This window comes from Brienomyrus brachyistius, chromosome 20 (genome assembly GCF_023856365.1).
Source record: "Brienomyrus brachyistius isolate T26 chromosome 20, BBRACH_0.4, whole genome shotgun sequence".
Classification (NCBI taxonomy): domain Eukaryota; kingdom Metazoa; phylum Chordata; class Actinopteri; order Osteoglossiformes; family Mormyridae; genus Brienomyrus; species Brienomyrus brachyistius.
In genome coordinates this window covers 2,168,709-2,184,875 of record NC_064552.1, presented here as the reverse complement: position 1 = coordinate 2,184,875, position 16,167 = coordinate 2,168,709, and the positions used below count along the sequence as shown (strand labels likewise).

General features: G+C 51.0%; 1 protein-coding gene across 7 annotated transcripts in view; it reads left to right on the top strand.

Moving 5' to 3' along the window:
- The first annotated feature begins 8,585 nt into the window (after positions 1 to 8,585).
- The window catches only part of camk2g1 (calcium/calmodulin-dependent protein kinase (CaM kinase) II gamma 1), a 44,939-nt gene continuing 37,357 nt past the window's right edge, over positions 8,586 to 16,167 (top strand). For 6 of the 7 annotated variants that reach the window (XM_048986717.1, XM_048986720.1, XM_048986714.1 and 3 more), the window contains exons 1-2: positions 8,590 to 8,773; positions 9,673 to 9,767. In XM_048986717.1, the coding sequence (XP_048842674.1) occupies positions 8,709 to 8,773; positions 9,673 to 9,767 (160 nt within the window). In that variant the 5' untranslated portion in view covers positions 8,590 to 8,708. Of the gene's footprint in view, positions 8,774 to 9,672; positions 9,768 to 16,167 lie in introns of all 7 variants that reach the window. The other variant, XM_048986719.1, reaches the window with a different exon arrangement.

The window sequence follows — 16,167 nt, the reverse complement described above, 5'->3', positions numbered from 1 at the left end:
TCACTCTCTCCGTCTGCATCGATCCGCAGCCTCCTCCAGCAGCGGAGGGGGGGTGGCTGCGATCCCGACATGAGACCGCAGTTCGAGCTGTCCGGCAGCGTCTGAGAGCTGCAGCTATCCAGCCGCGGAAGGGAACATTTAGCCGCAACCATTCCTGCTAATACAGAGGGATATAGGTAAGACTGTACGCTCTGGGAGCGTCTTTGGCTAAAGGGAGGCCAGATTCTGGCCTTTTTGGTATCGGCAAACCCCCCCCCCCTCCTGATCCAGGAGCTTTGGCACCATGTGACAGACCACATTCAGCTCTGGAGTCTGTGACGTCATCACAACAACCTCTCCGAATGGACTGGTCTGCTGAATGGATGGGGGGCTGGGGGGAATCACGATGTCACTGTTACCGTGACGCCGCTGTTACCATGACACTGCTCTGCAAGGTGGCCACGCTCATTCCTGGCATGCACTCCGGCTCCGAAAGGATGCGGGTCGTGGCCGTTGTGAGGTCACTGCATCCTCGCGGGGGCATCTGACCCCCAAATGGAGCGTCCTGGAAACGACAGGGCTGTCGCTGACCACTTTGCTGCACCCCCATCACACACCCTGCAGAGGATCTCACTCCATGGCAGTCTGGTGCCGCCACAACACACAACGGACAAATCTGTCAGAAGAATCTGGGTCAAGTGACCGGCTCGAGGGTTCAGCAGCGTGGGACAGGAACCTCAGACTCTGTCCAGAGCTGTTTGCTGCCTGAACTTGAGAGGATGTTTGGTTTCATGGGCTGGCCTTTGATCGCAGAAAGGAAAAGGCCATTTAACTGATTGTTTATGCGATAATATGGCAAGGGAGGGGTGGGGTGGGGGGTCACAGGAACAAATGAGTCAGAGAGGCAAACACATTAGCACAGCCTGGTCGCTGGTCGTCACGTGTTCCGAAAGCATTTCACGTACGAAACATGCTGGAAAAAACATACGCTTCAGCCTTTTCCAGCGTGTAATCTCCGTTTCTGATGCGCGATGCGTTTTCTGCGAAACACGCAGGGTTTATTTTTGTATATCAGAATCGCAGGGCTTATTTCGGCAGCAGCTGATCCCAGGTCAGTAACCGGACACAAAGATGAATCTGAGCGGGAGAGTGGGGGGGGGGGGGGGACGAAAATGAGAACAGGGAGAGAACTGGGTCTCTGCGTTCATGTGACAGGCCACTTTTATCACCCCCCCCCAGCCGGGTACTGTCACCTCCCAGCCTCATCATGCTGCTCCTCTTTCTCCTCCATCTCCCTCCCTCTTTCTCTCCATCTCCTTCCTTCCTTTCCCTCTCTCCTTCTGTCCTGCCATCTTGCTGACCTCAGCTGATTTTTTCCTCTCCTCCTTCCTCCTCTCATTTTTTCTTCATCCTTCGGAAAGCGGGTCATTCCAGAAGCTGTGATCAGGCGGCCGGTGCAAGTACAAGGCCAGAGGGAGCTGCATCGAGGGCTGGGCTGTGTGGCGTAGTGTGGCACTGAGGGCCAGGAGATGGCATGGCGCTGCAGTGCTGAGGCTTACAGGGTGGCATAGCTCGGGATGGCGCTGTGGGCCTCAGGATGGCATGGCGCTGTGTGGCGCTGCGTGGGCCGTGGGGCTATGTGACGCTGCGTGGGGCTGCGTGGGGCTGCGTGGGGCTGTGTGGGGCTGCGTGGGGCTGTGTGGGGCTGCGTGGGGCTGTGTGACGCTGCGTGGCGTTGCGTGGGACTGCGTGGGGCTGTGTGACGCTGCGTGGCGTTGCGTGGGACTGCGTGGGGCTGTGTGTCACACTCACTTGCCTTCAGCCCCTGCCCTCGCGCTCATGGATGTTGCTCGTTTTGTTTTTTTGGCTCAGCCTCCACAAATCTGCCTACCGAGTTATTTAACAGAAATGCAGCATGACAGAGAGAGTCCAGCAGTGTTTTGATATTGGATATAATCCAATAAAAGAGAGGCAGTGTGAGGTGTGGTGTGTTTGTGTGTGTCTGTCTGCCTCTATTTGTGTGTGTGTGTCTGTCTGTCTCTATTTGTGTGTGTGTGTGTGTGTGTGTATGTGTGTGTGTGCACATGTTTGTAGTGCATCACTTTACATTAGTTCATTTGGGGCTACAATCCAGGGCACTCTTAGGCATTACCAGGAAGTTCACAGTTTACATACAGTTTACCGTAAGAGTGGTAAATGGTAGCTTATTTCCTCCTGCCTTGGGTCTGGAATATTCTTCATAATCCAGGAAATTGTCCTCCAGGCTCGGCTTTCAGACCTGACAGCATCTCGGGTGGAAGTAACCTGGTGTCTGTCTTACTTTCCCTGCCATTCTCCGATATCGTTTGACAGTCCATTGGTCTCCAGATGCGTCACTTTTCCGCTGAGTGTCATCCACTTTGTGAACTTTGGCCACTTTGTGTGACCCAGTGATTGTGACTCGAGGACGTGACTCTGGGGTGTGACTCCAGATCATGACTCCCTGTTTTCCCGGGCAGGTAAACGCACAGCGGCACGTTCGCCCTGCGCTGCTGTTTACACGCAGGTGTTAATGGAGTGCCTGTGTGCTGAAAATAGAAGAGGGTGTGGATTCTTATGCCGGTTCCTCAGATATGCTACTGGCCTCCTTTTCTGAAGCTTCTCCTAATGGCCGGTTTATTTTTTGTGAGATTTACATGTCAGACATAACATGCTGTAATAAAGACCTACACTCACCTACTGGTATGGAATGAATAAAATTTAATTATGAAAATCTCTGTGTTTCTATGTTATGCCTAATTATTTTAACTTCTATATCTGTAACTTTTAACTGGTATTTTTGCAGTATAAATCAATGCTTATAGTGTAACAATGATTTGGTTCTGGGGGGTATTTCTGCACACTTATGAATGGAGCAGCTCCAGCTAATGAGAGAATGAAGTGGAACTAAGTCTATACCCCCCCGCCACACACACACACACACACACTCCAGCAAATCGGCCGTAAACAGCGAGCTGCACAGCCGTCTGGGGATGCGTCCAGGAACCTCTGGGCTGTACCTCGAGGCAGCCGTCTGGGGATGCGTCCAGGAACCTCTGGGCTGTACCTCGAGGCAGCCGTCTGGGGATGCGTCCAGGAACCTCTGGGCTGTACCTCGATGCAGCCGTCTGGGGATGCGTCCAGGAACCTCTGGGCTGTACCTCGAGGCAGCCGTCTCCTCACTTGAGGCACACTGGTCCATCCGAGCGTGATGTCACAACGGACCATTCCAGCTTCACCAGGGATTTTAAATGAGGCCCATTTACTCCAGTGCACCACAAACAATGGGGTCACGACCCCACCTAGATCTGAAAAAAAAAACGTGCTATGGACTTCAGGGCTAGCTAATGCCATCGGCGGGCCAGTGCTTACAGAGGACACGGAGAAAGGTCGTTTGTGATGGCTGCTTAATTGCAGTAATGTATCCTCAATCGTGCCATGCGGGGGAGCGAGGTAATCTCTGTGTTTAGGTGTTTACCATGATTTATTGTAGCTGTTTGCAAATGCTTCTCAGTCATCATTATTAGTGGGTCCCCTTTCCCATCAGCCCCCAGGTGAGTCCATGTGGTAACTGCCCCCCCCCCACTCCGAGGAGAAGAGGCATGGACTCCATCAGTTCAAGCCCTGTGTCAACAAACAGTCTGCTTTTGAGGTGAGTTCTACTCGTGAAAGAGGCCGCTGCTATATTTCACCCACGTCTGCTCCTCCAGAGTGTCCACTTGGGGCCAGTCATCTTTACCTCACAGCTGCATGTCCTCTAGGTGAGTGTCCTTCGTCTGCTCCTCTCACCTTCCTCATCCGTGCCGGCGATCGTCGGCTGGGTTTACAGCTTGGGAGTGCTATTCACATTTATTTGCATTCACATTTACATTTTTTCAGTTGATTCTTTTACCGTAACATCTCAGTTTAAGTGAAGTAATAAGGTCATTGACACAAATGTGGAAAATGCAGCGAAATGCACAGATATCACAGGGTTTCAAAGATGGTCAAAGTCGACACCTACTGTACACTAAGTTGCTCAGCTAATGTGTTTCTGTACAGCTTATTCCGGAAATAATGGCCGCAAACCAAGTATAACCCGAGACGGGGCACCAACCTATCGCAGGGCACACACACCGCTCACACCTACAGACAATTCGGCAACTCCAGTTCATCTTAGCATGTTTTAGGAGAAACTGGAAAAGCCAGAGGAAACCGCTAGTGTCACATCTTACGCTTTGTATCCATTGATGTAACTCATGGCGTCGTTGGGTTGAAGTTTCAGCAAAGTTTTGGCTTCAAATTTATGTCCATAACTACTGCGCCACCTAGTGTCCGCAACAGGCAGTAACACCAAGCGGCCTGGGTCACGTCTGCCACATACTCCGGGTCTGTGCTCTTTCCTGTTTATTCTGGTGTCACTCATGCTTTATAAAATAATATAATCCGTTTCCAAGGAAAAAGGCGTGTTTAGCCCGCAGGACCTAGAAAGGGCTCGATACAATCAATAAGACTGAAAATGACGCCACCTCCAGCTTGCAAGAAGCGAACATATATTAAGATTTTCACAGACACAAAGTAATTTCCCTTTAAGTGTGTCCAATCGCAGTCAGAACTGCAAGAAAGTGAGTTTTAGCTCCACTCAGGGCAGACAACGCCTCTGCACCAATATCTATGTTTTTCTCTGACACGTCTTGTGCATTTCAGGGACCCCAGGAATTTCAGAGGTCCCCCCCCCCCCCCCCCCTGCAGAGCCTGCGTCGATTCTGCCCTTATTGGGGAGGAGGGACGACACACTATGTACTATGTTTGCTGAGTGTGCAGGTCTGCATGTCTCTGAATTCCACCTGTGAACACGCCCATTGATTGCTGGTGATTTATGGTTAGTTTAGAACCGGCAAGTCCAGTAGGGTTCTGCGTGACACGCCTCACAGCCCGTCACGACGTATCTCAGCACGAACTGCGGCGCCAAAGGTATCGCCAGCCACCAGCTTCCCATTTGACGTCTGCCGATGACGATGACTCAGCTACTATCGGAATTAAAAGTCAAGCAGCAGGTGTGACTTAAAGAGGAACTGAAGGATTAGACATTGATCATGAAGCCGGGTGTGTTCCTCCACGTCATCTGGTCCTAAATAGCCCTGGAGAACAGCACAGAAGCAAGCAGTAATAATATTTACAATGGCTTAATTAAAATCCAGAATTAAAGCTGGCCTTGTTTGCTCAAATAACGACATTCAACCTAAAGCTTGTTTTGTAATAAAGCACCTGGACGTCACCAGACTGAAGGCAGAGCAAAGCTTCTGTATCCTCTAGCTGCTCTTACCCTACTTAGAACATTTAACATGTACGTGTGGTTTGGGCAGAAATGCTTTGGCTGCCAGAGAAGCAGAACGCAGGGGAAGAGACAGCAGATGCATTCCAAGCGCGGTTCTAATTCAAACCTCACCCCCTCTTGCATTGTCCCCAACATGACCAGTGCCTCCCTGCCATTTACCTGAGTGAGTGTGGGAGGACCTAGCCGGTATGTTACCAGGACCAAACCCATACAAACCTTCCCGCAGAACAACACCCTTATGATGCTGGGAAAGTCCTAAAGACACCAGCCTGCAACAAAAATCCCTGTTCGTACAGCAAATATCTCAGACCTTCGGTTCCTATCGGAGAAACCTTCTCTTCTTCTTCTTACCTCCACGCCTTTCAAATTCCAGCATCAAGACCCAGGGGCGTTTCTGGTGGTTGAGAAGATCAGAGGCTCAGTCAAGTTTACCTGGGGCTTGACTTTTGCCATCTGGCCTAAAGTATGGGGCTTAATGACGCCCATGTTAAGACCTCAAAAACATTCTGATCTTCCAGTATGCAACATACAGGCACAAAATTCCGTCTTTTAACATTTCTTTCTTATTCTTTTATTATTATCACACTTTTAACTGGAGTAGCTTTTTACTCCAGGGATAGAAGACCTGATTCCACACAGAATCTGTGGAATTGTAATTAAAGTGTAGAAGCGATTCCCAGAGTCCAGAGCAAGGGTGGGGGGGAGGGGGGGGGGGGGTGGCACAGTCACACTCACACTCACAGGCATGGTGCTAGAAATATCAATGTGTCAAGTAGCACTGCACCTTGCGTACGACACATTTCATTTCCCAGTCAAACGTAGACGATACGCTCGTTCCGCAAAGTGAATTTAAACATTGATATTTTAAGAGAAAGGTCTACCCCTCCACTCTGGTAACACTGGCAGTGATGTCACAAACTGAGTCATGGTACGAGAGAGACTGAGAGAGGAATAAGAATGAATGAGCCAGCGGATGAATGAAGACATAATCTAAGCATTAATGCAGAAGAATCTATGGCCTGGCGTAGGAGTTTAAGACAAGATCCGGTATGAAAAATTCAGGTCTGCAGTTGACGCATAGGGACTTTGATGTAGATGACGATCACACGCGAGACACTGATATTCTGTCCAAAGCAGCGAGGCAGTGTGGCAGCTCTGTGCTCAGACATGTGGACCAGCAGATCCACTTAAACCTGACAAGTTGGAAAAGCTTTTAGTAACAGTAGCAGCTGGAGATATGTCACGCCGTAGTCCATTATCAGATGCAACACCCGCTGCGAGCCCCTCAAACTGCTACATGGGCAGATTCACGCCAACCTCCTGGGCACTTTGCTGTTTTACAGGGGAATTTTTGCTTCCTGTAAAGCGGCCAACCGAAAGTCGCATCCCGGCCTCGGCCTGGTCATGTGACCTATGGTACACGGCCACCCGTGACCACAAGCGCTTGCCTCTGCGTTTTTAATCTCATTTTCTCGCTTCATGGCGAAGCACGACACCTCCCCATAACGGAGGCCTTTTATCATCTCCATTATTTGGAAAAGAAAAATCGTTACGTGTCCAGAGAAACTAATGGGCTGGTGGTTTGAAATGCGGTTGAGCCCCTCGCTGACAGAGCTCAGCGTCACCGTCAGCCGCCTCGTCATTAACCCATTAGAGGCACATTAGGTGCAGGCTGGAGGAGCAGGCCCTGCCTCCTCAGCTTCATACACACGAGGCTGGCCGTGGCGAGTGGAGGACGTGCGTCTTTAGGGACCAGACCCCTTAAAGTGCTGCATTCCCTGCTTTCTATCCCATCTCTTCCAGTTTAATAATACAAAGGATGACCTGCACAGCTACACATCCAGCAAAAAACCTCTGGATGCTTCCGGATGTTAAGCAGGCCTCTCGCTAACTCACAATCACGAGCAGCCCTGCGTGCCGCCGTGAATCCGGCAGCGGCGGCCCTCGTCTGTCTCGATGAGATCAGAATGTTTACAAACACTTTTGTCGCACCTGACGACGTCCTGTGGGAGGCGCCATATAAACCCCGAATTGGTTTACACACGCTAATGGGTGAATGATGGCCAATGCAGTGTGCAGTGTAGGTCACGTGACGACTTATTGCTGATGTGCTGCAACTGCAAATGTGCACACAGTCCGTCCTGCCTTTTTAGAGAAAAGGCAAATGGCAAGTTTTGTGTAATTTAGAACTCAAGATTTAATCTGGTAAAACTGGTAAACAAAACAAACAATTTTTCTGTGATACTGGGTACTAATGAATTACATGAATTACAGAGAAGTCACCTGAACATTCTTAGGATTAGTGATAGATAGATAGATAGATAGATAGATAGATAGATAGATAGATAGATAGACAGACAGACAGACAGACATTCAGCTGTATAATTAGTTCATGTAAAAAGCCATTTAAGTCACCTTAGTAGAAGGCGTTTGCATGGCCGGTGCAGAATTTCTTGAAAAATGTCACTGGACAAATTCTGCAGTGCTGGGCCAGTGATATTGTGACATGAATGAGGGCGGGGCTTGTAAAGTATCCAGGCTGTCTATCTTGCTGTCAGGGGTGGGACAAAATCAGGCAGGTCGGGTACTAGGGGGTCGACTGTTAAATCAGACCAGCCAATTGGAAACCTGTGAATTGTCCCATTTGGATACAAGATGAGCCTGTAGTTCACTCCGTTCTTCCTGTAAAATATGGTCCTTATCAGAGTGAATTATGATTATTTGGCATTACAGTGACAGAATGTATTCAGTGGCAGTTAGTGACATCGTAATTCTCCATGTGTGCTATCAGCGTTTGTTTTGTTATCTCACTGGGGAAAACAGCCCACAGCATCGGCACATCTCGCCTTCGTCCTGGGGTGCTTAGGCTGCACGTAAGGCTGGGCTGTAGTTCCTCTATGCAAACAAGTAGTCTAATCTATATAAAATAATAACAAGATAATATTGAGTCCACTCTGGATGATAAAACAACTAACTCTATTAAATAATCGCCGCCGGCAGGTTTTCTTTAATACGCAGCCCGCGTTAACATCATTTTCTGCGCACTTCTCTGATATCGAGACCATAAAGTAAAGCGAAATTACAAAGAAAGGTGGCGCGGTAGCGGGTCCGGACTGCCGGGGCTCGGGGCTCGGCGCTCGGCCACTGGCGCTGCCCCCGCCGGGCCAAAGCGCGTCCCTCAGCCCCGCAACTCTCGCGTTGCCGGCCATCTTTCCTCTCTCTCTCTCTCTCTCTCTCTCTCTTTCTCTCTCTCTCTCTCTCTCTCCACCTCCAGCACCACTCCCCTCCCTTTCCGTGTCTGTTCCTCTCGCTTCGCTGTCAGCGCACGATAACTCGTATCTCCTCCCGAAACCTGAGCGCCGGTGTCCCCCCCCTCCCCGGCCCCGCACGCAACATGGCTACGATCGTCACCTCCACCAGGTTCACGGACGAGTACCAGCTTTACGAGGAGCTCGGGAAGTAAGCCAGAGCGGCCATGTATAGCGCCTTTGCTATTGCTTACTGCCCAGGAAATCGTTGTCTTGCGCTGTGAGCCTTTGGGGCTGTTTGACTGTAACAGGCAGACTGCAAGTGAGGGTTGATCGGGCGGCTCCGGGTTCGGGTTCGGGCTCGCATGCATATCGATCGCTTTGTTGTGCTTTGTGCATGTACCGGGTCTTAAACGTGCACGTATTTCATGCATCCTTAACAGTGAACTTGAGTGCGTTTCATGAGGAAGTGTCCTCAACCTGAGGGGGGGGCGGCTGGTTGGGGGGGGGGGGGGTTGCGTTTAATCCGCGTTTCGAAACGCCGCACTTATAGATCGGCGCGTTTCTGATGCTCCGCCGTAGCAGCATCACCCGACGGGAAATGCGGGCAGCCGCGGGCACCGGAGAGCCGAGGAAGACAGGCTTCATCCCTTTATCCATCCATGTTATGCACCCCCCCCCCTCGTCAGAAGCGCCTTAATGTCAAGTTACACGTAAGCGCTGGGTGCCCGGCAGGGGGGCGAGGCGGTGCGGGATTTTATGAGGGTCTCTCGCCGATAACGGGGGCAGATTTAGGGCTCAAACGACGTTACTGTCCCGTCGCTCCTTTTTTTCTACCCTCCCCACAAAGACCCCCGCCCCCTCCCCTTTCTGCCCAGGCCTTGTGCAGCCCGAGTCCCTCCCTGTCATAATGTAGCAATACGCCTAAGTTTTAAAAGCATTTCTAAAGTATTTTCGAGCTTTCGTTGGCGGGGCAGCGCAGGAAAAGCGGGTTTACAGGTTTGGGTGCCGCACCTTCGCCGCCGCACGTGTGTCCCCTGCCTGCTGCTTTACTAACAGCCTCTTAACCAGGTAACCTGCTCTAACTAGTCTCCGATTACTCTCCCGCAGGGGTGCTTTCTCTGTGGTCCGCAGATGCGTGAAGAAATCCACCGGGCAAGAATATGCTGCTAAAATTATCAACACGAAGAAACTTTCGGCGAGGGGTAAGGCAATCGGCAGAAGGAATTATAATGAAATAATAATTACGGTTATTAATGAGAGCAGCCCCTCCCTCGAAGAAGCAGCATGTGTTGTTATTTCATCATCATCATTATCATTATTATTATTATTATTATTATTATTATTTTAAGGGTCCAAAGCACGAAGTGCCATGGAGCCTTAATGTTTTTGTTAGGATGTTTTTCTATTATTATTATTATTATTATTGTTATAATTATTTCTTCATCAAACGCCGCTTTCGGTCTCTTGTGCATGGATACCAGTTGCAGGCGCAGTCACTATGCTTTAGTATAAATCGCTGCCACTCGCTCTCCTTCGCCACTGCCGCCCCGTCCTGCTTTGCACAGCAGCATGTGGTGTAAATGCTGTAAGGTATGGTGGTGGGGGTGTCGTCCGTGGGTAACTTTAGTGTTATCGTCATGTTTGACGTCTTTTGTCGGCCATTGATACCGTAATATGTAATTTCCGTGAGAATTTACCGGACAGGTTAATAATTTTGCGGCTTGTAGCACGGCAGCGTCAGTGCTGGGGCAACTGGTCCCTGTGTGGGCCGGCAGCGGTGGGGGCGGCTCCTCACTGGCGCCTCCGACAGTGGTGACACGTCGATGACACTGCAGCGACAGTGAACCTCACATGGGGGGCAGGAGAGCTGGTCCCGGATTGGTGGGGGGGGGCGGGGCAAAGTTATCTATTATTATAATGTTACCTTTTACTCTTTTGCTGGACATTCTGTTCTTACAAAGCGTCGCAGTAGTTTAGCCTTAGTCTATCTAGGGCTTTGAACATATAACCTGCTCTTTGATTACATATGAACAGTGTGTGGGTATGTGAGGTAAAAGCAGAGGATCTTCCCTCTGCAAAGATAAATAGGGATGTTGTTGGATTTCCTGTACTCCCTGTTATGCTGCTTGCAGTGCATTTCAGTGTCCACTGGAGCAGTGATGTCACCACCCCAGATTCCAGGCGAGGCTTCTGATTGGCTTCCCTGGCTGGTGGCTTATGGCAGAGTAATTTTACTGTTTTTTTTTTTTTTTGGGGGTGCTCGTGCTGGCAGTGCCTGTTGAGGTGGCAGTGCGATCTGTGGGTAGGACGTGCTCTTGGACAGTGGCTGGTGGGGGAGAGACAGGGCCTGGGATTTGGGGTTGGTGACGGGGGTAGTGGCTACAGTGAGGGGTGTCTTTAGCTGTGCTTTGCTCGTGCGCCGAGCTTTCAGGCTGGCTGTATATGAACTGAACAGCCAAAGTCCCACTGGCTGATATAGACACACTCATTAAACAGAAGCTTCATTCTAAGCGGCACGTAAAGCGTCTGATTTGTATGGTATCCATGTGTGTAACTCAAAATGAATGAAATGGTGGACGTGCTACCAGTGATGAGCGAGTTTGGGCAAATGACATTCAGCAGGTGGCGCTGCAATTAAGGAACTGTATCTGTACCGCATGGAGCTTTTGATTATGCCGATTAGCCCAGGTGACTCTTTTCACTAATGGAAATGTGCCTTTATTGTGATCAACATGACTTGTATGGCTTTGCTTACATGCAGCTCACCCCTTATGCTGACTTGGGCATAAAATAATCCCCCCACCCCCACTTTTCCAATAGTATTGAACAGTGTCCTTCCGCAGAGAGACACAACGTCTTCCAGGGCAGTGTGGGAAGTGTGTCTCTGATGCCTGCGTCCAGGGCTTATAACATGCTTTTAATCTGGATTAAACCCCGTCCCCCCACTGGTTACAGTGCCCACTTCCCACTGGTTAAAATGGGGCAGTGATTGATGGGGATAAGTGTCCTGCCTATCTTGATATTCGGCCCATGGCCATATGGAGCTTGGGGGCCACACAGGCTGGCGTGACTCTGATATTTGTTGTTGGTGCGCTTGCCGCAGGCCTGCCATTCCTCCTATCCCCATATTCACCATGCGTATGTTGGTGCCACACTTGCCGCAGGCCTGCCATTCCTCTTATCGCCATATGCACCATGCGTATGTTGGTGCCACACTTGCCGCAGGCCTGCCATTCCTCTTATCGCCATATTCACCATGCGTATGTTGGTGCCACACTTGCCGCAGGCCTGCCATTCCTCCTATCCCCATATTCACCATGCGTATGTTGGTGCCACACTTGCCGCAGGCTTGCCATTCCTCCAATCCCCATATTCAACATGTGTATGTTGGTGCCACACTTGCCGCAGGCCTGCCATTCCTCTTATCGCCATATTCACCATACGTATGTTGGTGCGCTTGCCGCAGGCCTGCCATTCCTCCTATCCCCATATTCACCATACGTATGTTGGTGCCACACTTGCCGCAGGCCTGCCATTCCTCTTATCGCCATATTCACCATGCGTATGTTGGTGCCACACTTGCCGCAGGCCTGCCATTCCTCCTATCCCCATATTCACCATACGTATGTTGGTGCCACACTTGCCGCAGGCCTGCCATTCCTCTTATCGCCATATTCACCATGTGTATGTTGGTGCCACACTTGCCGCAGGCCTGCCATTCCTCCTATCCCCATATTCACCATACGTATGTTGGTGCCACACTTGCCGCAGGCCTGCCTTTAGGCCTATCCCCATATTCACCATACGTATGTTGGTGCCACACTTGCCGCAGGCCTGCCATTCCTCCTATCCCCATATTCACCATGCGTATGTTGGTGCCACGCTTGCTGTGGGCCTGCCATTAGGCCTATCCCCATATTCACCATGTGTATGTTGGTACCACGCTTGCTGCGGGCCTGCCATTAGGCCTATCCCCATATTCACCATGCATATGTTGCCGCCACACTTGCCGCAGGCCTGCCATTCCTCCTATCCCCATATTCACCATGTGTATGTTGGTGCTACGCTTGCTGCGGGCCTGCCATTCCTCCTATCCCCATATTCACCATGTGTATGTTGGTGCCATGCTTGCTGCGGGCCTGCCATTCCTCCTGTTGGCATATTAACCGTGCATATGTCGCAGTAGGTCCACCATTCCTTCTACTGCCATATTACCTGTATGTATGTTGGCACCACCATGCTGGCCCCGGGCCTGCCATGCCTCCTGCTGCTACATTAACTGTGTGTATGTCACCGCCACGCTGACCGTGGGCCTGCCATTTCTCCTGCTGCCGTATTAACTGCATGTAAGTTGCTGCAGGCCTGCCATTCCTCTTGTCACCATATTCACTGCCATATGTTGCTGCCATACTTGCTGTGGGCCTGCCATTTCTCCTACCGCCGTATATTAACTCCGTGTATGTCGCCGGCATGCTTGCTGCAGGCCTGCCATTCCTCCTGTTGCGATATTAGCCATGCATATGTTGCCGCAGGCCTGCCATTCCTCCTTCTGCCATATTAACCGCATGTATGTTTCTGCCACACTCGCCGTGGGCCTGCCATTCCTCCTGCCGTTGTATTAACCATGTGTATGTCGCCTCCGTGTTCACCATGGGCCTGCCTTTCCTCCTGCCGCCGTATTAACCGCATGTATGTTGCCGCAGGCCTACCATTCTTCCTACCGGCATATTAACCATGTATATGTTGCTGCCTCACCCGCTGCAGGCCTAATCATTCCTCCTGCCGCGGTATTAACTGCACACAGAAGGACATTTATTACGTGTCCATATGGCTGGCTTGGTGGCCCACCCAGAATACGAGCATTTGATTTGTGTGCCCGGCCGGGGACTCCCCCGTGTTGAGGGCCTCTGTTTAGACAGAGCTCTCTGTGTCACCTCTGCCACTGTGTTTTTGGGTCGGGAATTGCGGCCCTCCTTGCTCCTGTGGCAGTTGGATGGAGGCAGGGACGCTGTTTACCACCACTCAAACTGTGCCCCCTGTTGACCGTAAGCAGTCACTAAATATCAACACACATTCCTTATTTAGATGCTACTGAAATAGTATGTTCCACTGTCCAGCCAGGGAGCTATGATCTTCTAACTGCTAGCTACTTGTTTAGTTTTTGAAGCATTTCGGGGGCAAGGGGGGGCTTTTTCAGTTGGACACCAGAAACAATTATCCTGTCACTGCAACCAGTGGGGGTGGGTCTGGGAGTGTTAGAATGTTTGGGTATCTGCAAGGTTGGGGCCTGATGCTTGTGGTCTTGGCAGGGTGGGGCTTATTTGGATGGTGCATGGCCTGACAGGATGGGGTGGGGCTTGGTGACACCACCGTAGCTGTGGAATCCAGTGAAGCCATTCAAGAAGGTGGAATTGCACTAATCTACATTGTGTAATAACAGAAAGGGCGGGTGATGTGTGGCTCTGCACGTTAGTGCGCTGTGTCTGTGATTAAGAAATCCCAGGGACAGCAGAGTGATTTCAGAGTGATTTCAGAGTGATTTCAGAGTGATTTCAGAGTGATTTCAGAGTGATTTCAGAGTGATTTCAGAGTGATTTGGCTGCCTGAGTAAACCCTTTAACGCCCAGTGTGACCCCGCTCTCACAAATGTGCATCACATAGGGTAAAAGCCGTTTCTTCTAAATGTACTTAATCAGTTGATGATTGTGTAGTTTGTGGTGCCGTTCTTCAGCTGGTTTAGGGATCAGAAAAGCCTCAGCGTTTGTGTGTCGCAAACCTGCATACAGCTGTGTGCGTCTTGGCCCTGAGCTCCTCCCGCTTTACCCCTGGGGTGTGCATGTGCTTTTAATGCCTGAATCCTGAGTCACGGTTCGCTCTGGCTAATCAGTCGGACGCTGTGGTCTGGTCCTTAGCCATGGCTGCTGTTTCCGGGTTGCTGCTGCGGTTTTCCCCTCTGCTGCTTCTGGGAGGCGCGAGGTCTCCCAGGCCCGTGAGGAAAAAGCGCCATCTAGCTGCAGATTCCGTCAAGTGATTTATCATTCATGCACCGTTTCTGGGACGACGCTTTCCTTATAAATCTCACACATCCTCCATCAGAAGCGGGAGGCACTTACAGCTTCATGCTTCATCCTTTTCCTATTGGCCTGCCTGCTGTCTGGTGGATGTACTTCATTTGTTGGAAGTGCAATGCAAAAGGCTCTGAGAGAATCCTAAATCTCTTTCAGCCGGGGTACGTGTTCCCTAGTTAAGCTGCCCTGCCTTTGACTTGGGGTGGGGGGGGGGGGGGGGGGTTGAAAAGGGCAAGTTCCAGAGAGGCTGTAGCAGCAGGCCTGCTAATAGGGCCCAGGCAGGTGCAGCACAGCCGCCGTGTGATCAGCAAATGCCAGAGGCAGGCCGCCTCCGTAGCGGGAGGTCTTCCAGGGCCTTCTGGGGATTCTGGGTCTCTGCGATCTTAAAGGAGGTCCATGCCCTTCCCTTCCTGGTGGCTCCTTAGAATGTTCTAGGTGATCTGTACCGAGCGTGGGCCTTGTGATAGTGATCATCTCGCCTGTAGCGTCAGGTGCGAGTTGCTACATGCTTCTGCGTGACCCGGTTTTAATTGTACCTTTCACTTTAACCGGTACCAGGGGATTTTAATCTGCTAACGTTATCTGGTACCAGGTGCGCTGGCAGGAAGTGCCAGGGACACCCTGGACTGGATGCCAATCCGGCGCTGGGCTGATATGCAGATTTTATTTAGGTGTTGGTATACCATCGTGACCTTGATATTTTTGTCCTGGCAGAGTGAGTCTGGCTTGAGATATTCCGACTGGGGGTTGTGTCGCTCCTTGGCATCTTGGGTGGGCTCTCACTGGCTGGGATGGTTGCTAGGGTTACAGCAGAGGGGGGTGCCAGCGTGGAGGTGGACTGGAAGCAGAGACGCCCATGTTGGGGGTGCAGAGGAGGCCTCCAGTCAAACACAGCAAATAAGTCAAAGGGTTTATGATCCCCGAAGCACTTGCTGCATCAGCCGGAATCTTCCAGAAACGCTTCGGGCGTGCAAATAAATATTGAGCTGCCCTACGTCTTGTTTATTGCTAGTCGCAGTTCGGCAGCGTAGGCGGGAGAAGATGTTTTACTTAGAAGCTGTTGCACTGGTAGTGTCACGGTGCCGAGCCTGCCTAAGGTAAACAGGCACATGTAAACATCTTCATACCGCATCCGGGAGCGTTAGGTAAACACTGCTCTCCGGCTGCCTGCTGCTGACCGCCGGGCTCCGTGTGAGGGCAGGCCGCACGTGCATCTGGAGGGGTCCCTCCGCAAGCTCTGGAGGGTGTCACTGGTCACCAGCCAGAGTTAGGAGATGCGGGGGGGCTGAAGGGTCTTCAGCTGTTTGTTTATTTAGTTCTTGAAACCTGCTGGGCAGCAGAAGGTGGCAAAACCAGTGTGCACAGGATTTGAGATCATGCTCATCAGATCGTAGGAATTCTGACTTGCGCCGTTCAGTCAGTAACGTAATGGGATTAGACAGGGCGAAGCGAGACATCGAAGGAGGCGTTTGAAAAGCGTGGAATGAACATGAAGAGAATAGAAGAAGCGGTTGAAAAGGAAAACATGGCTGAA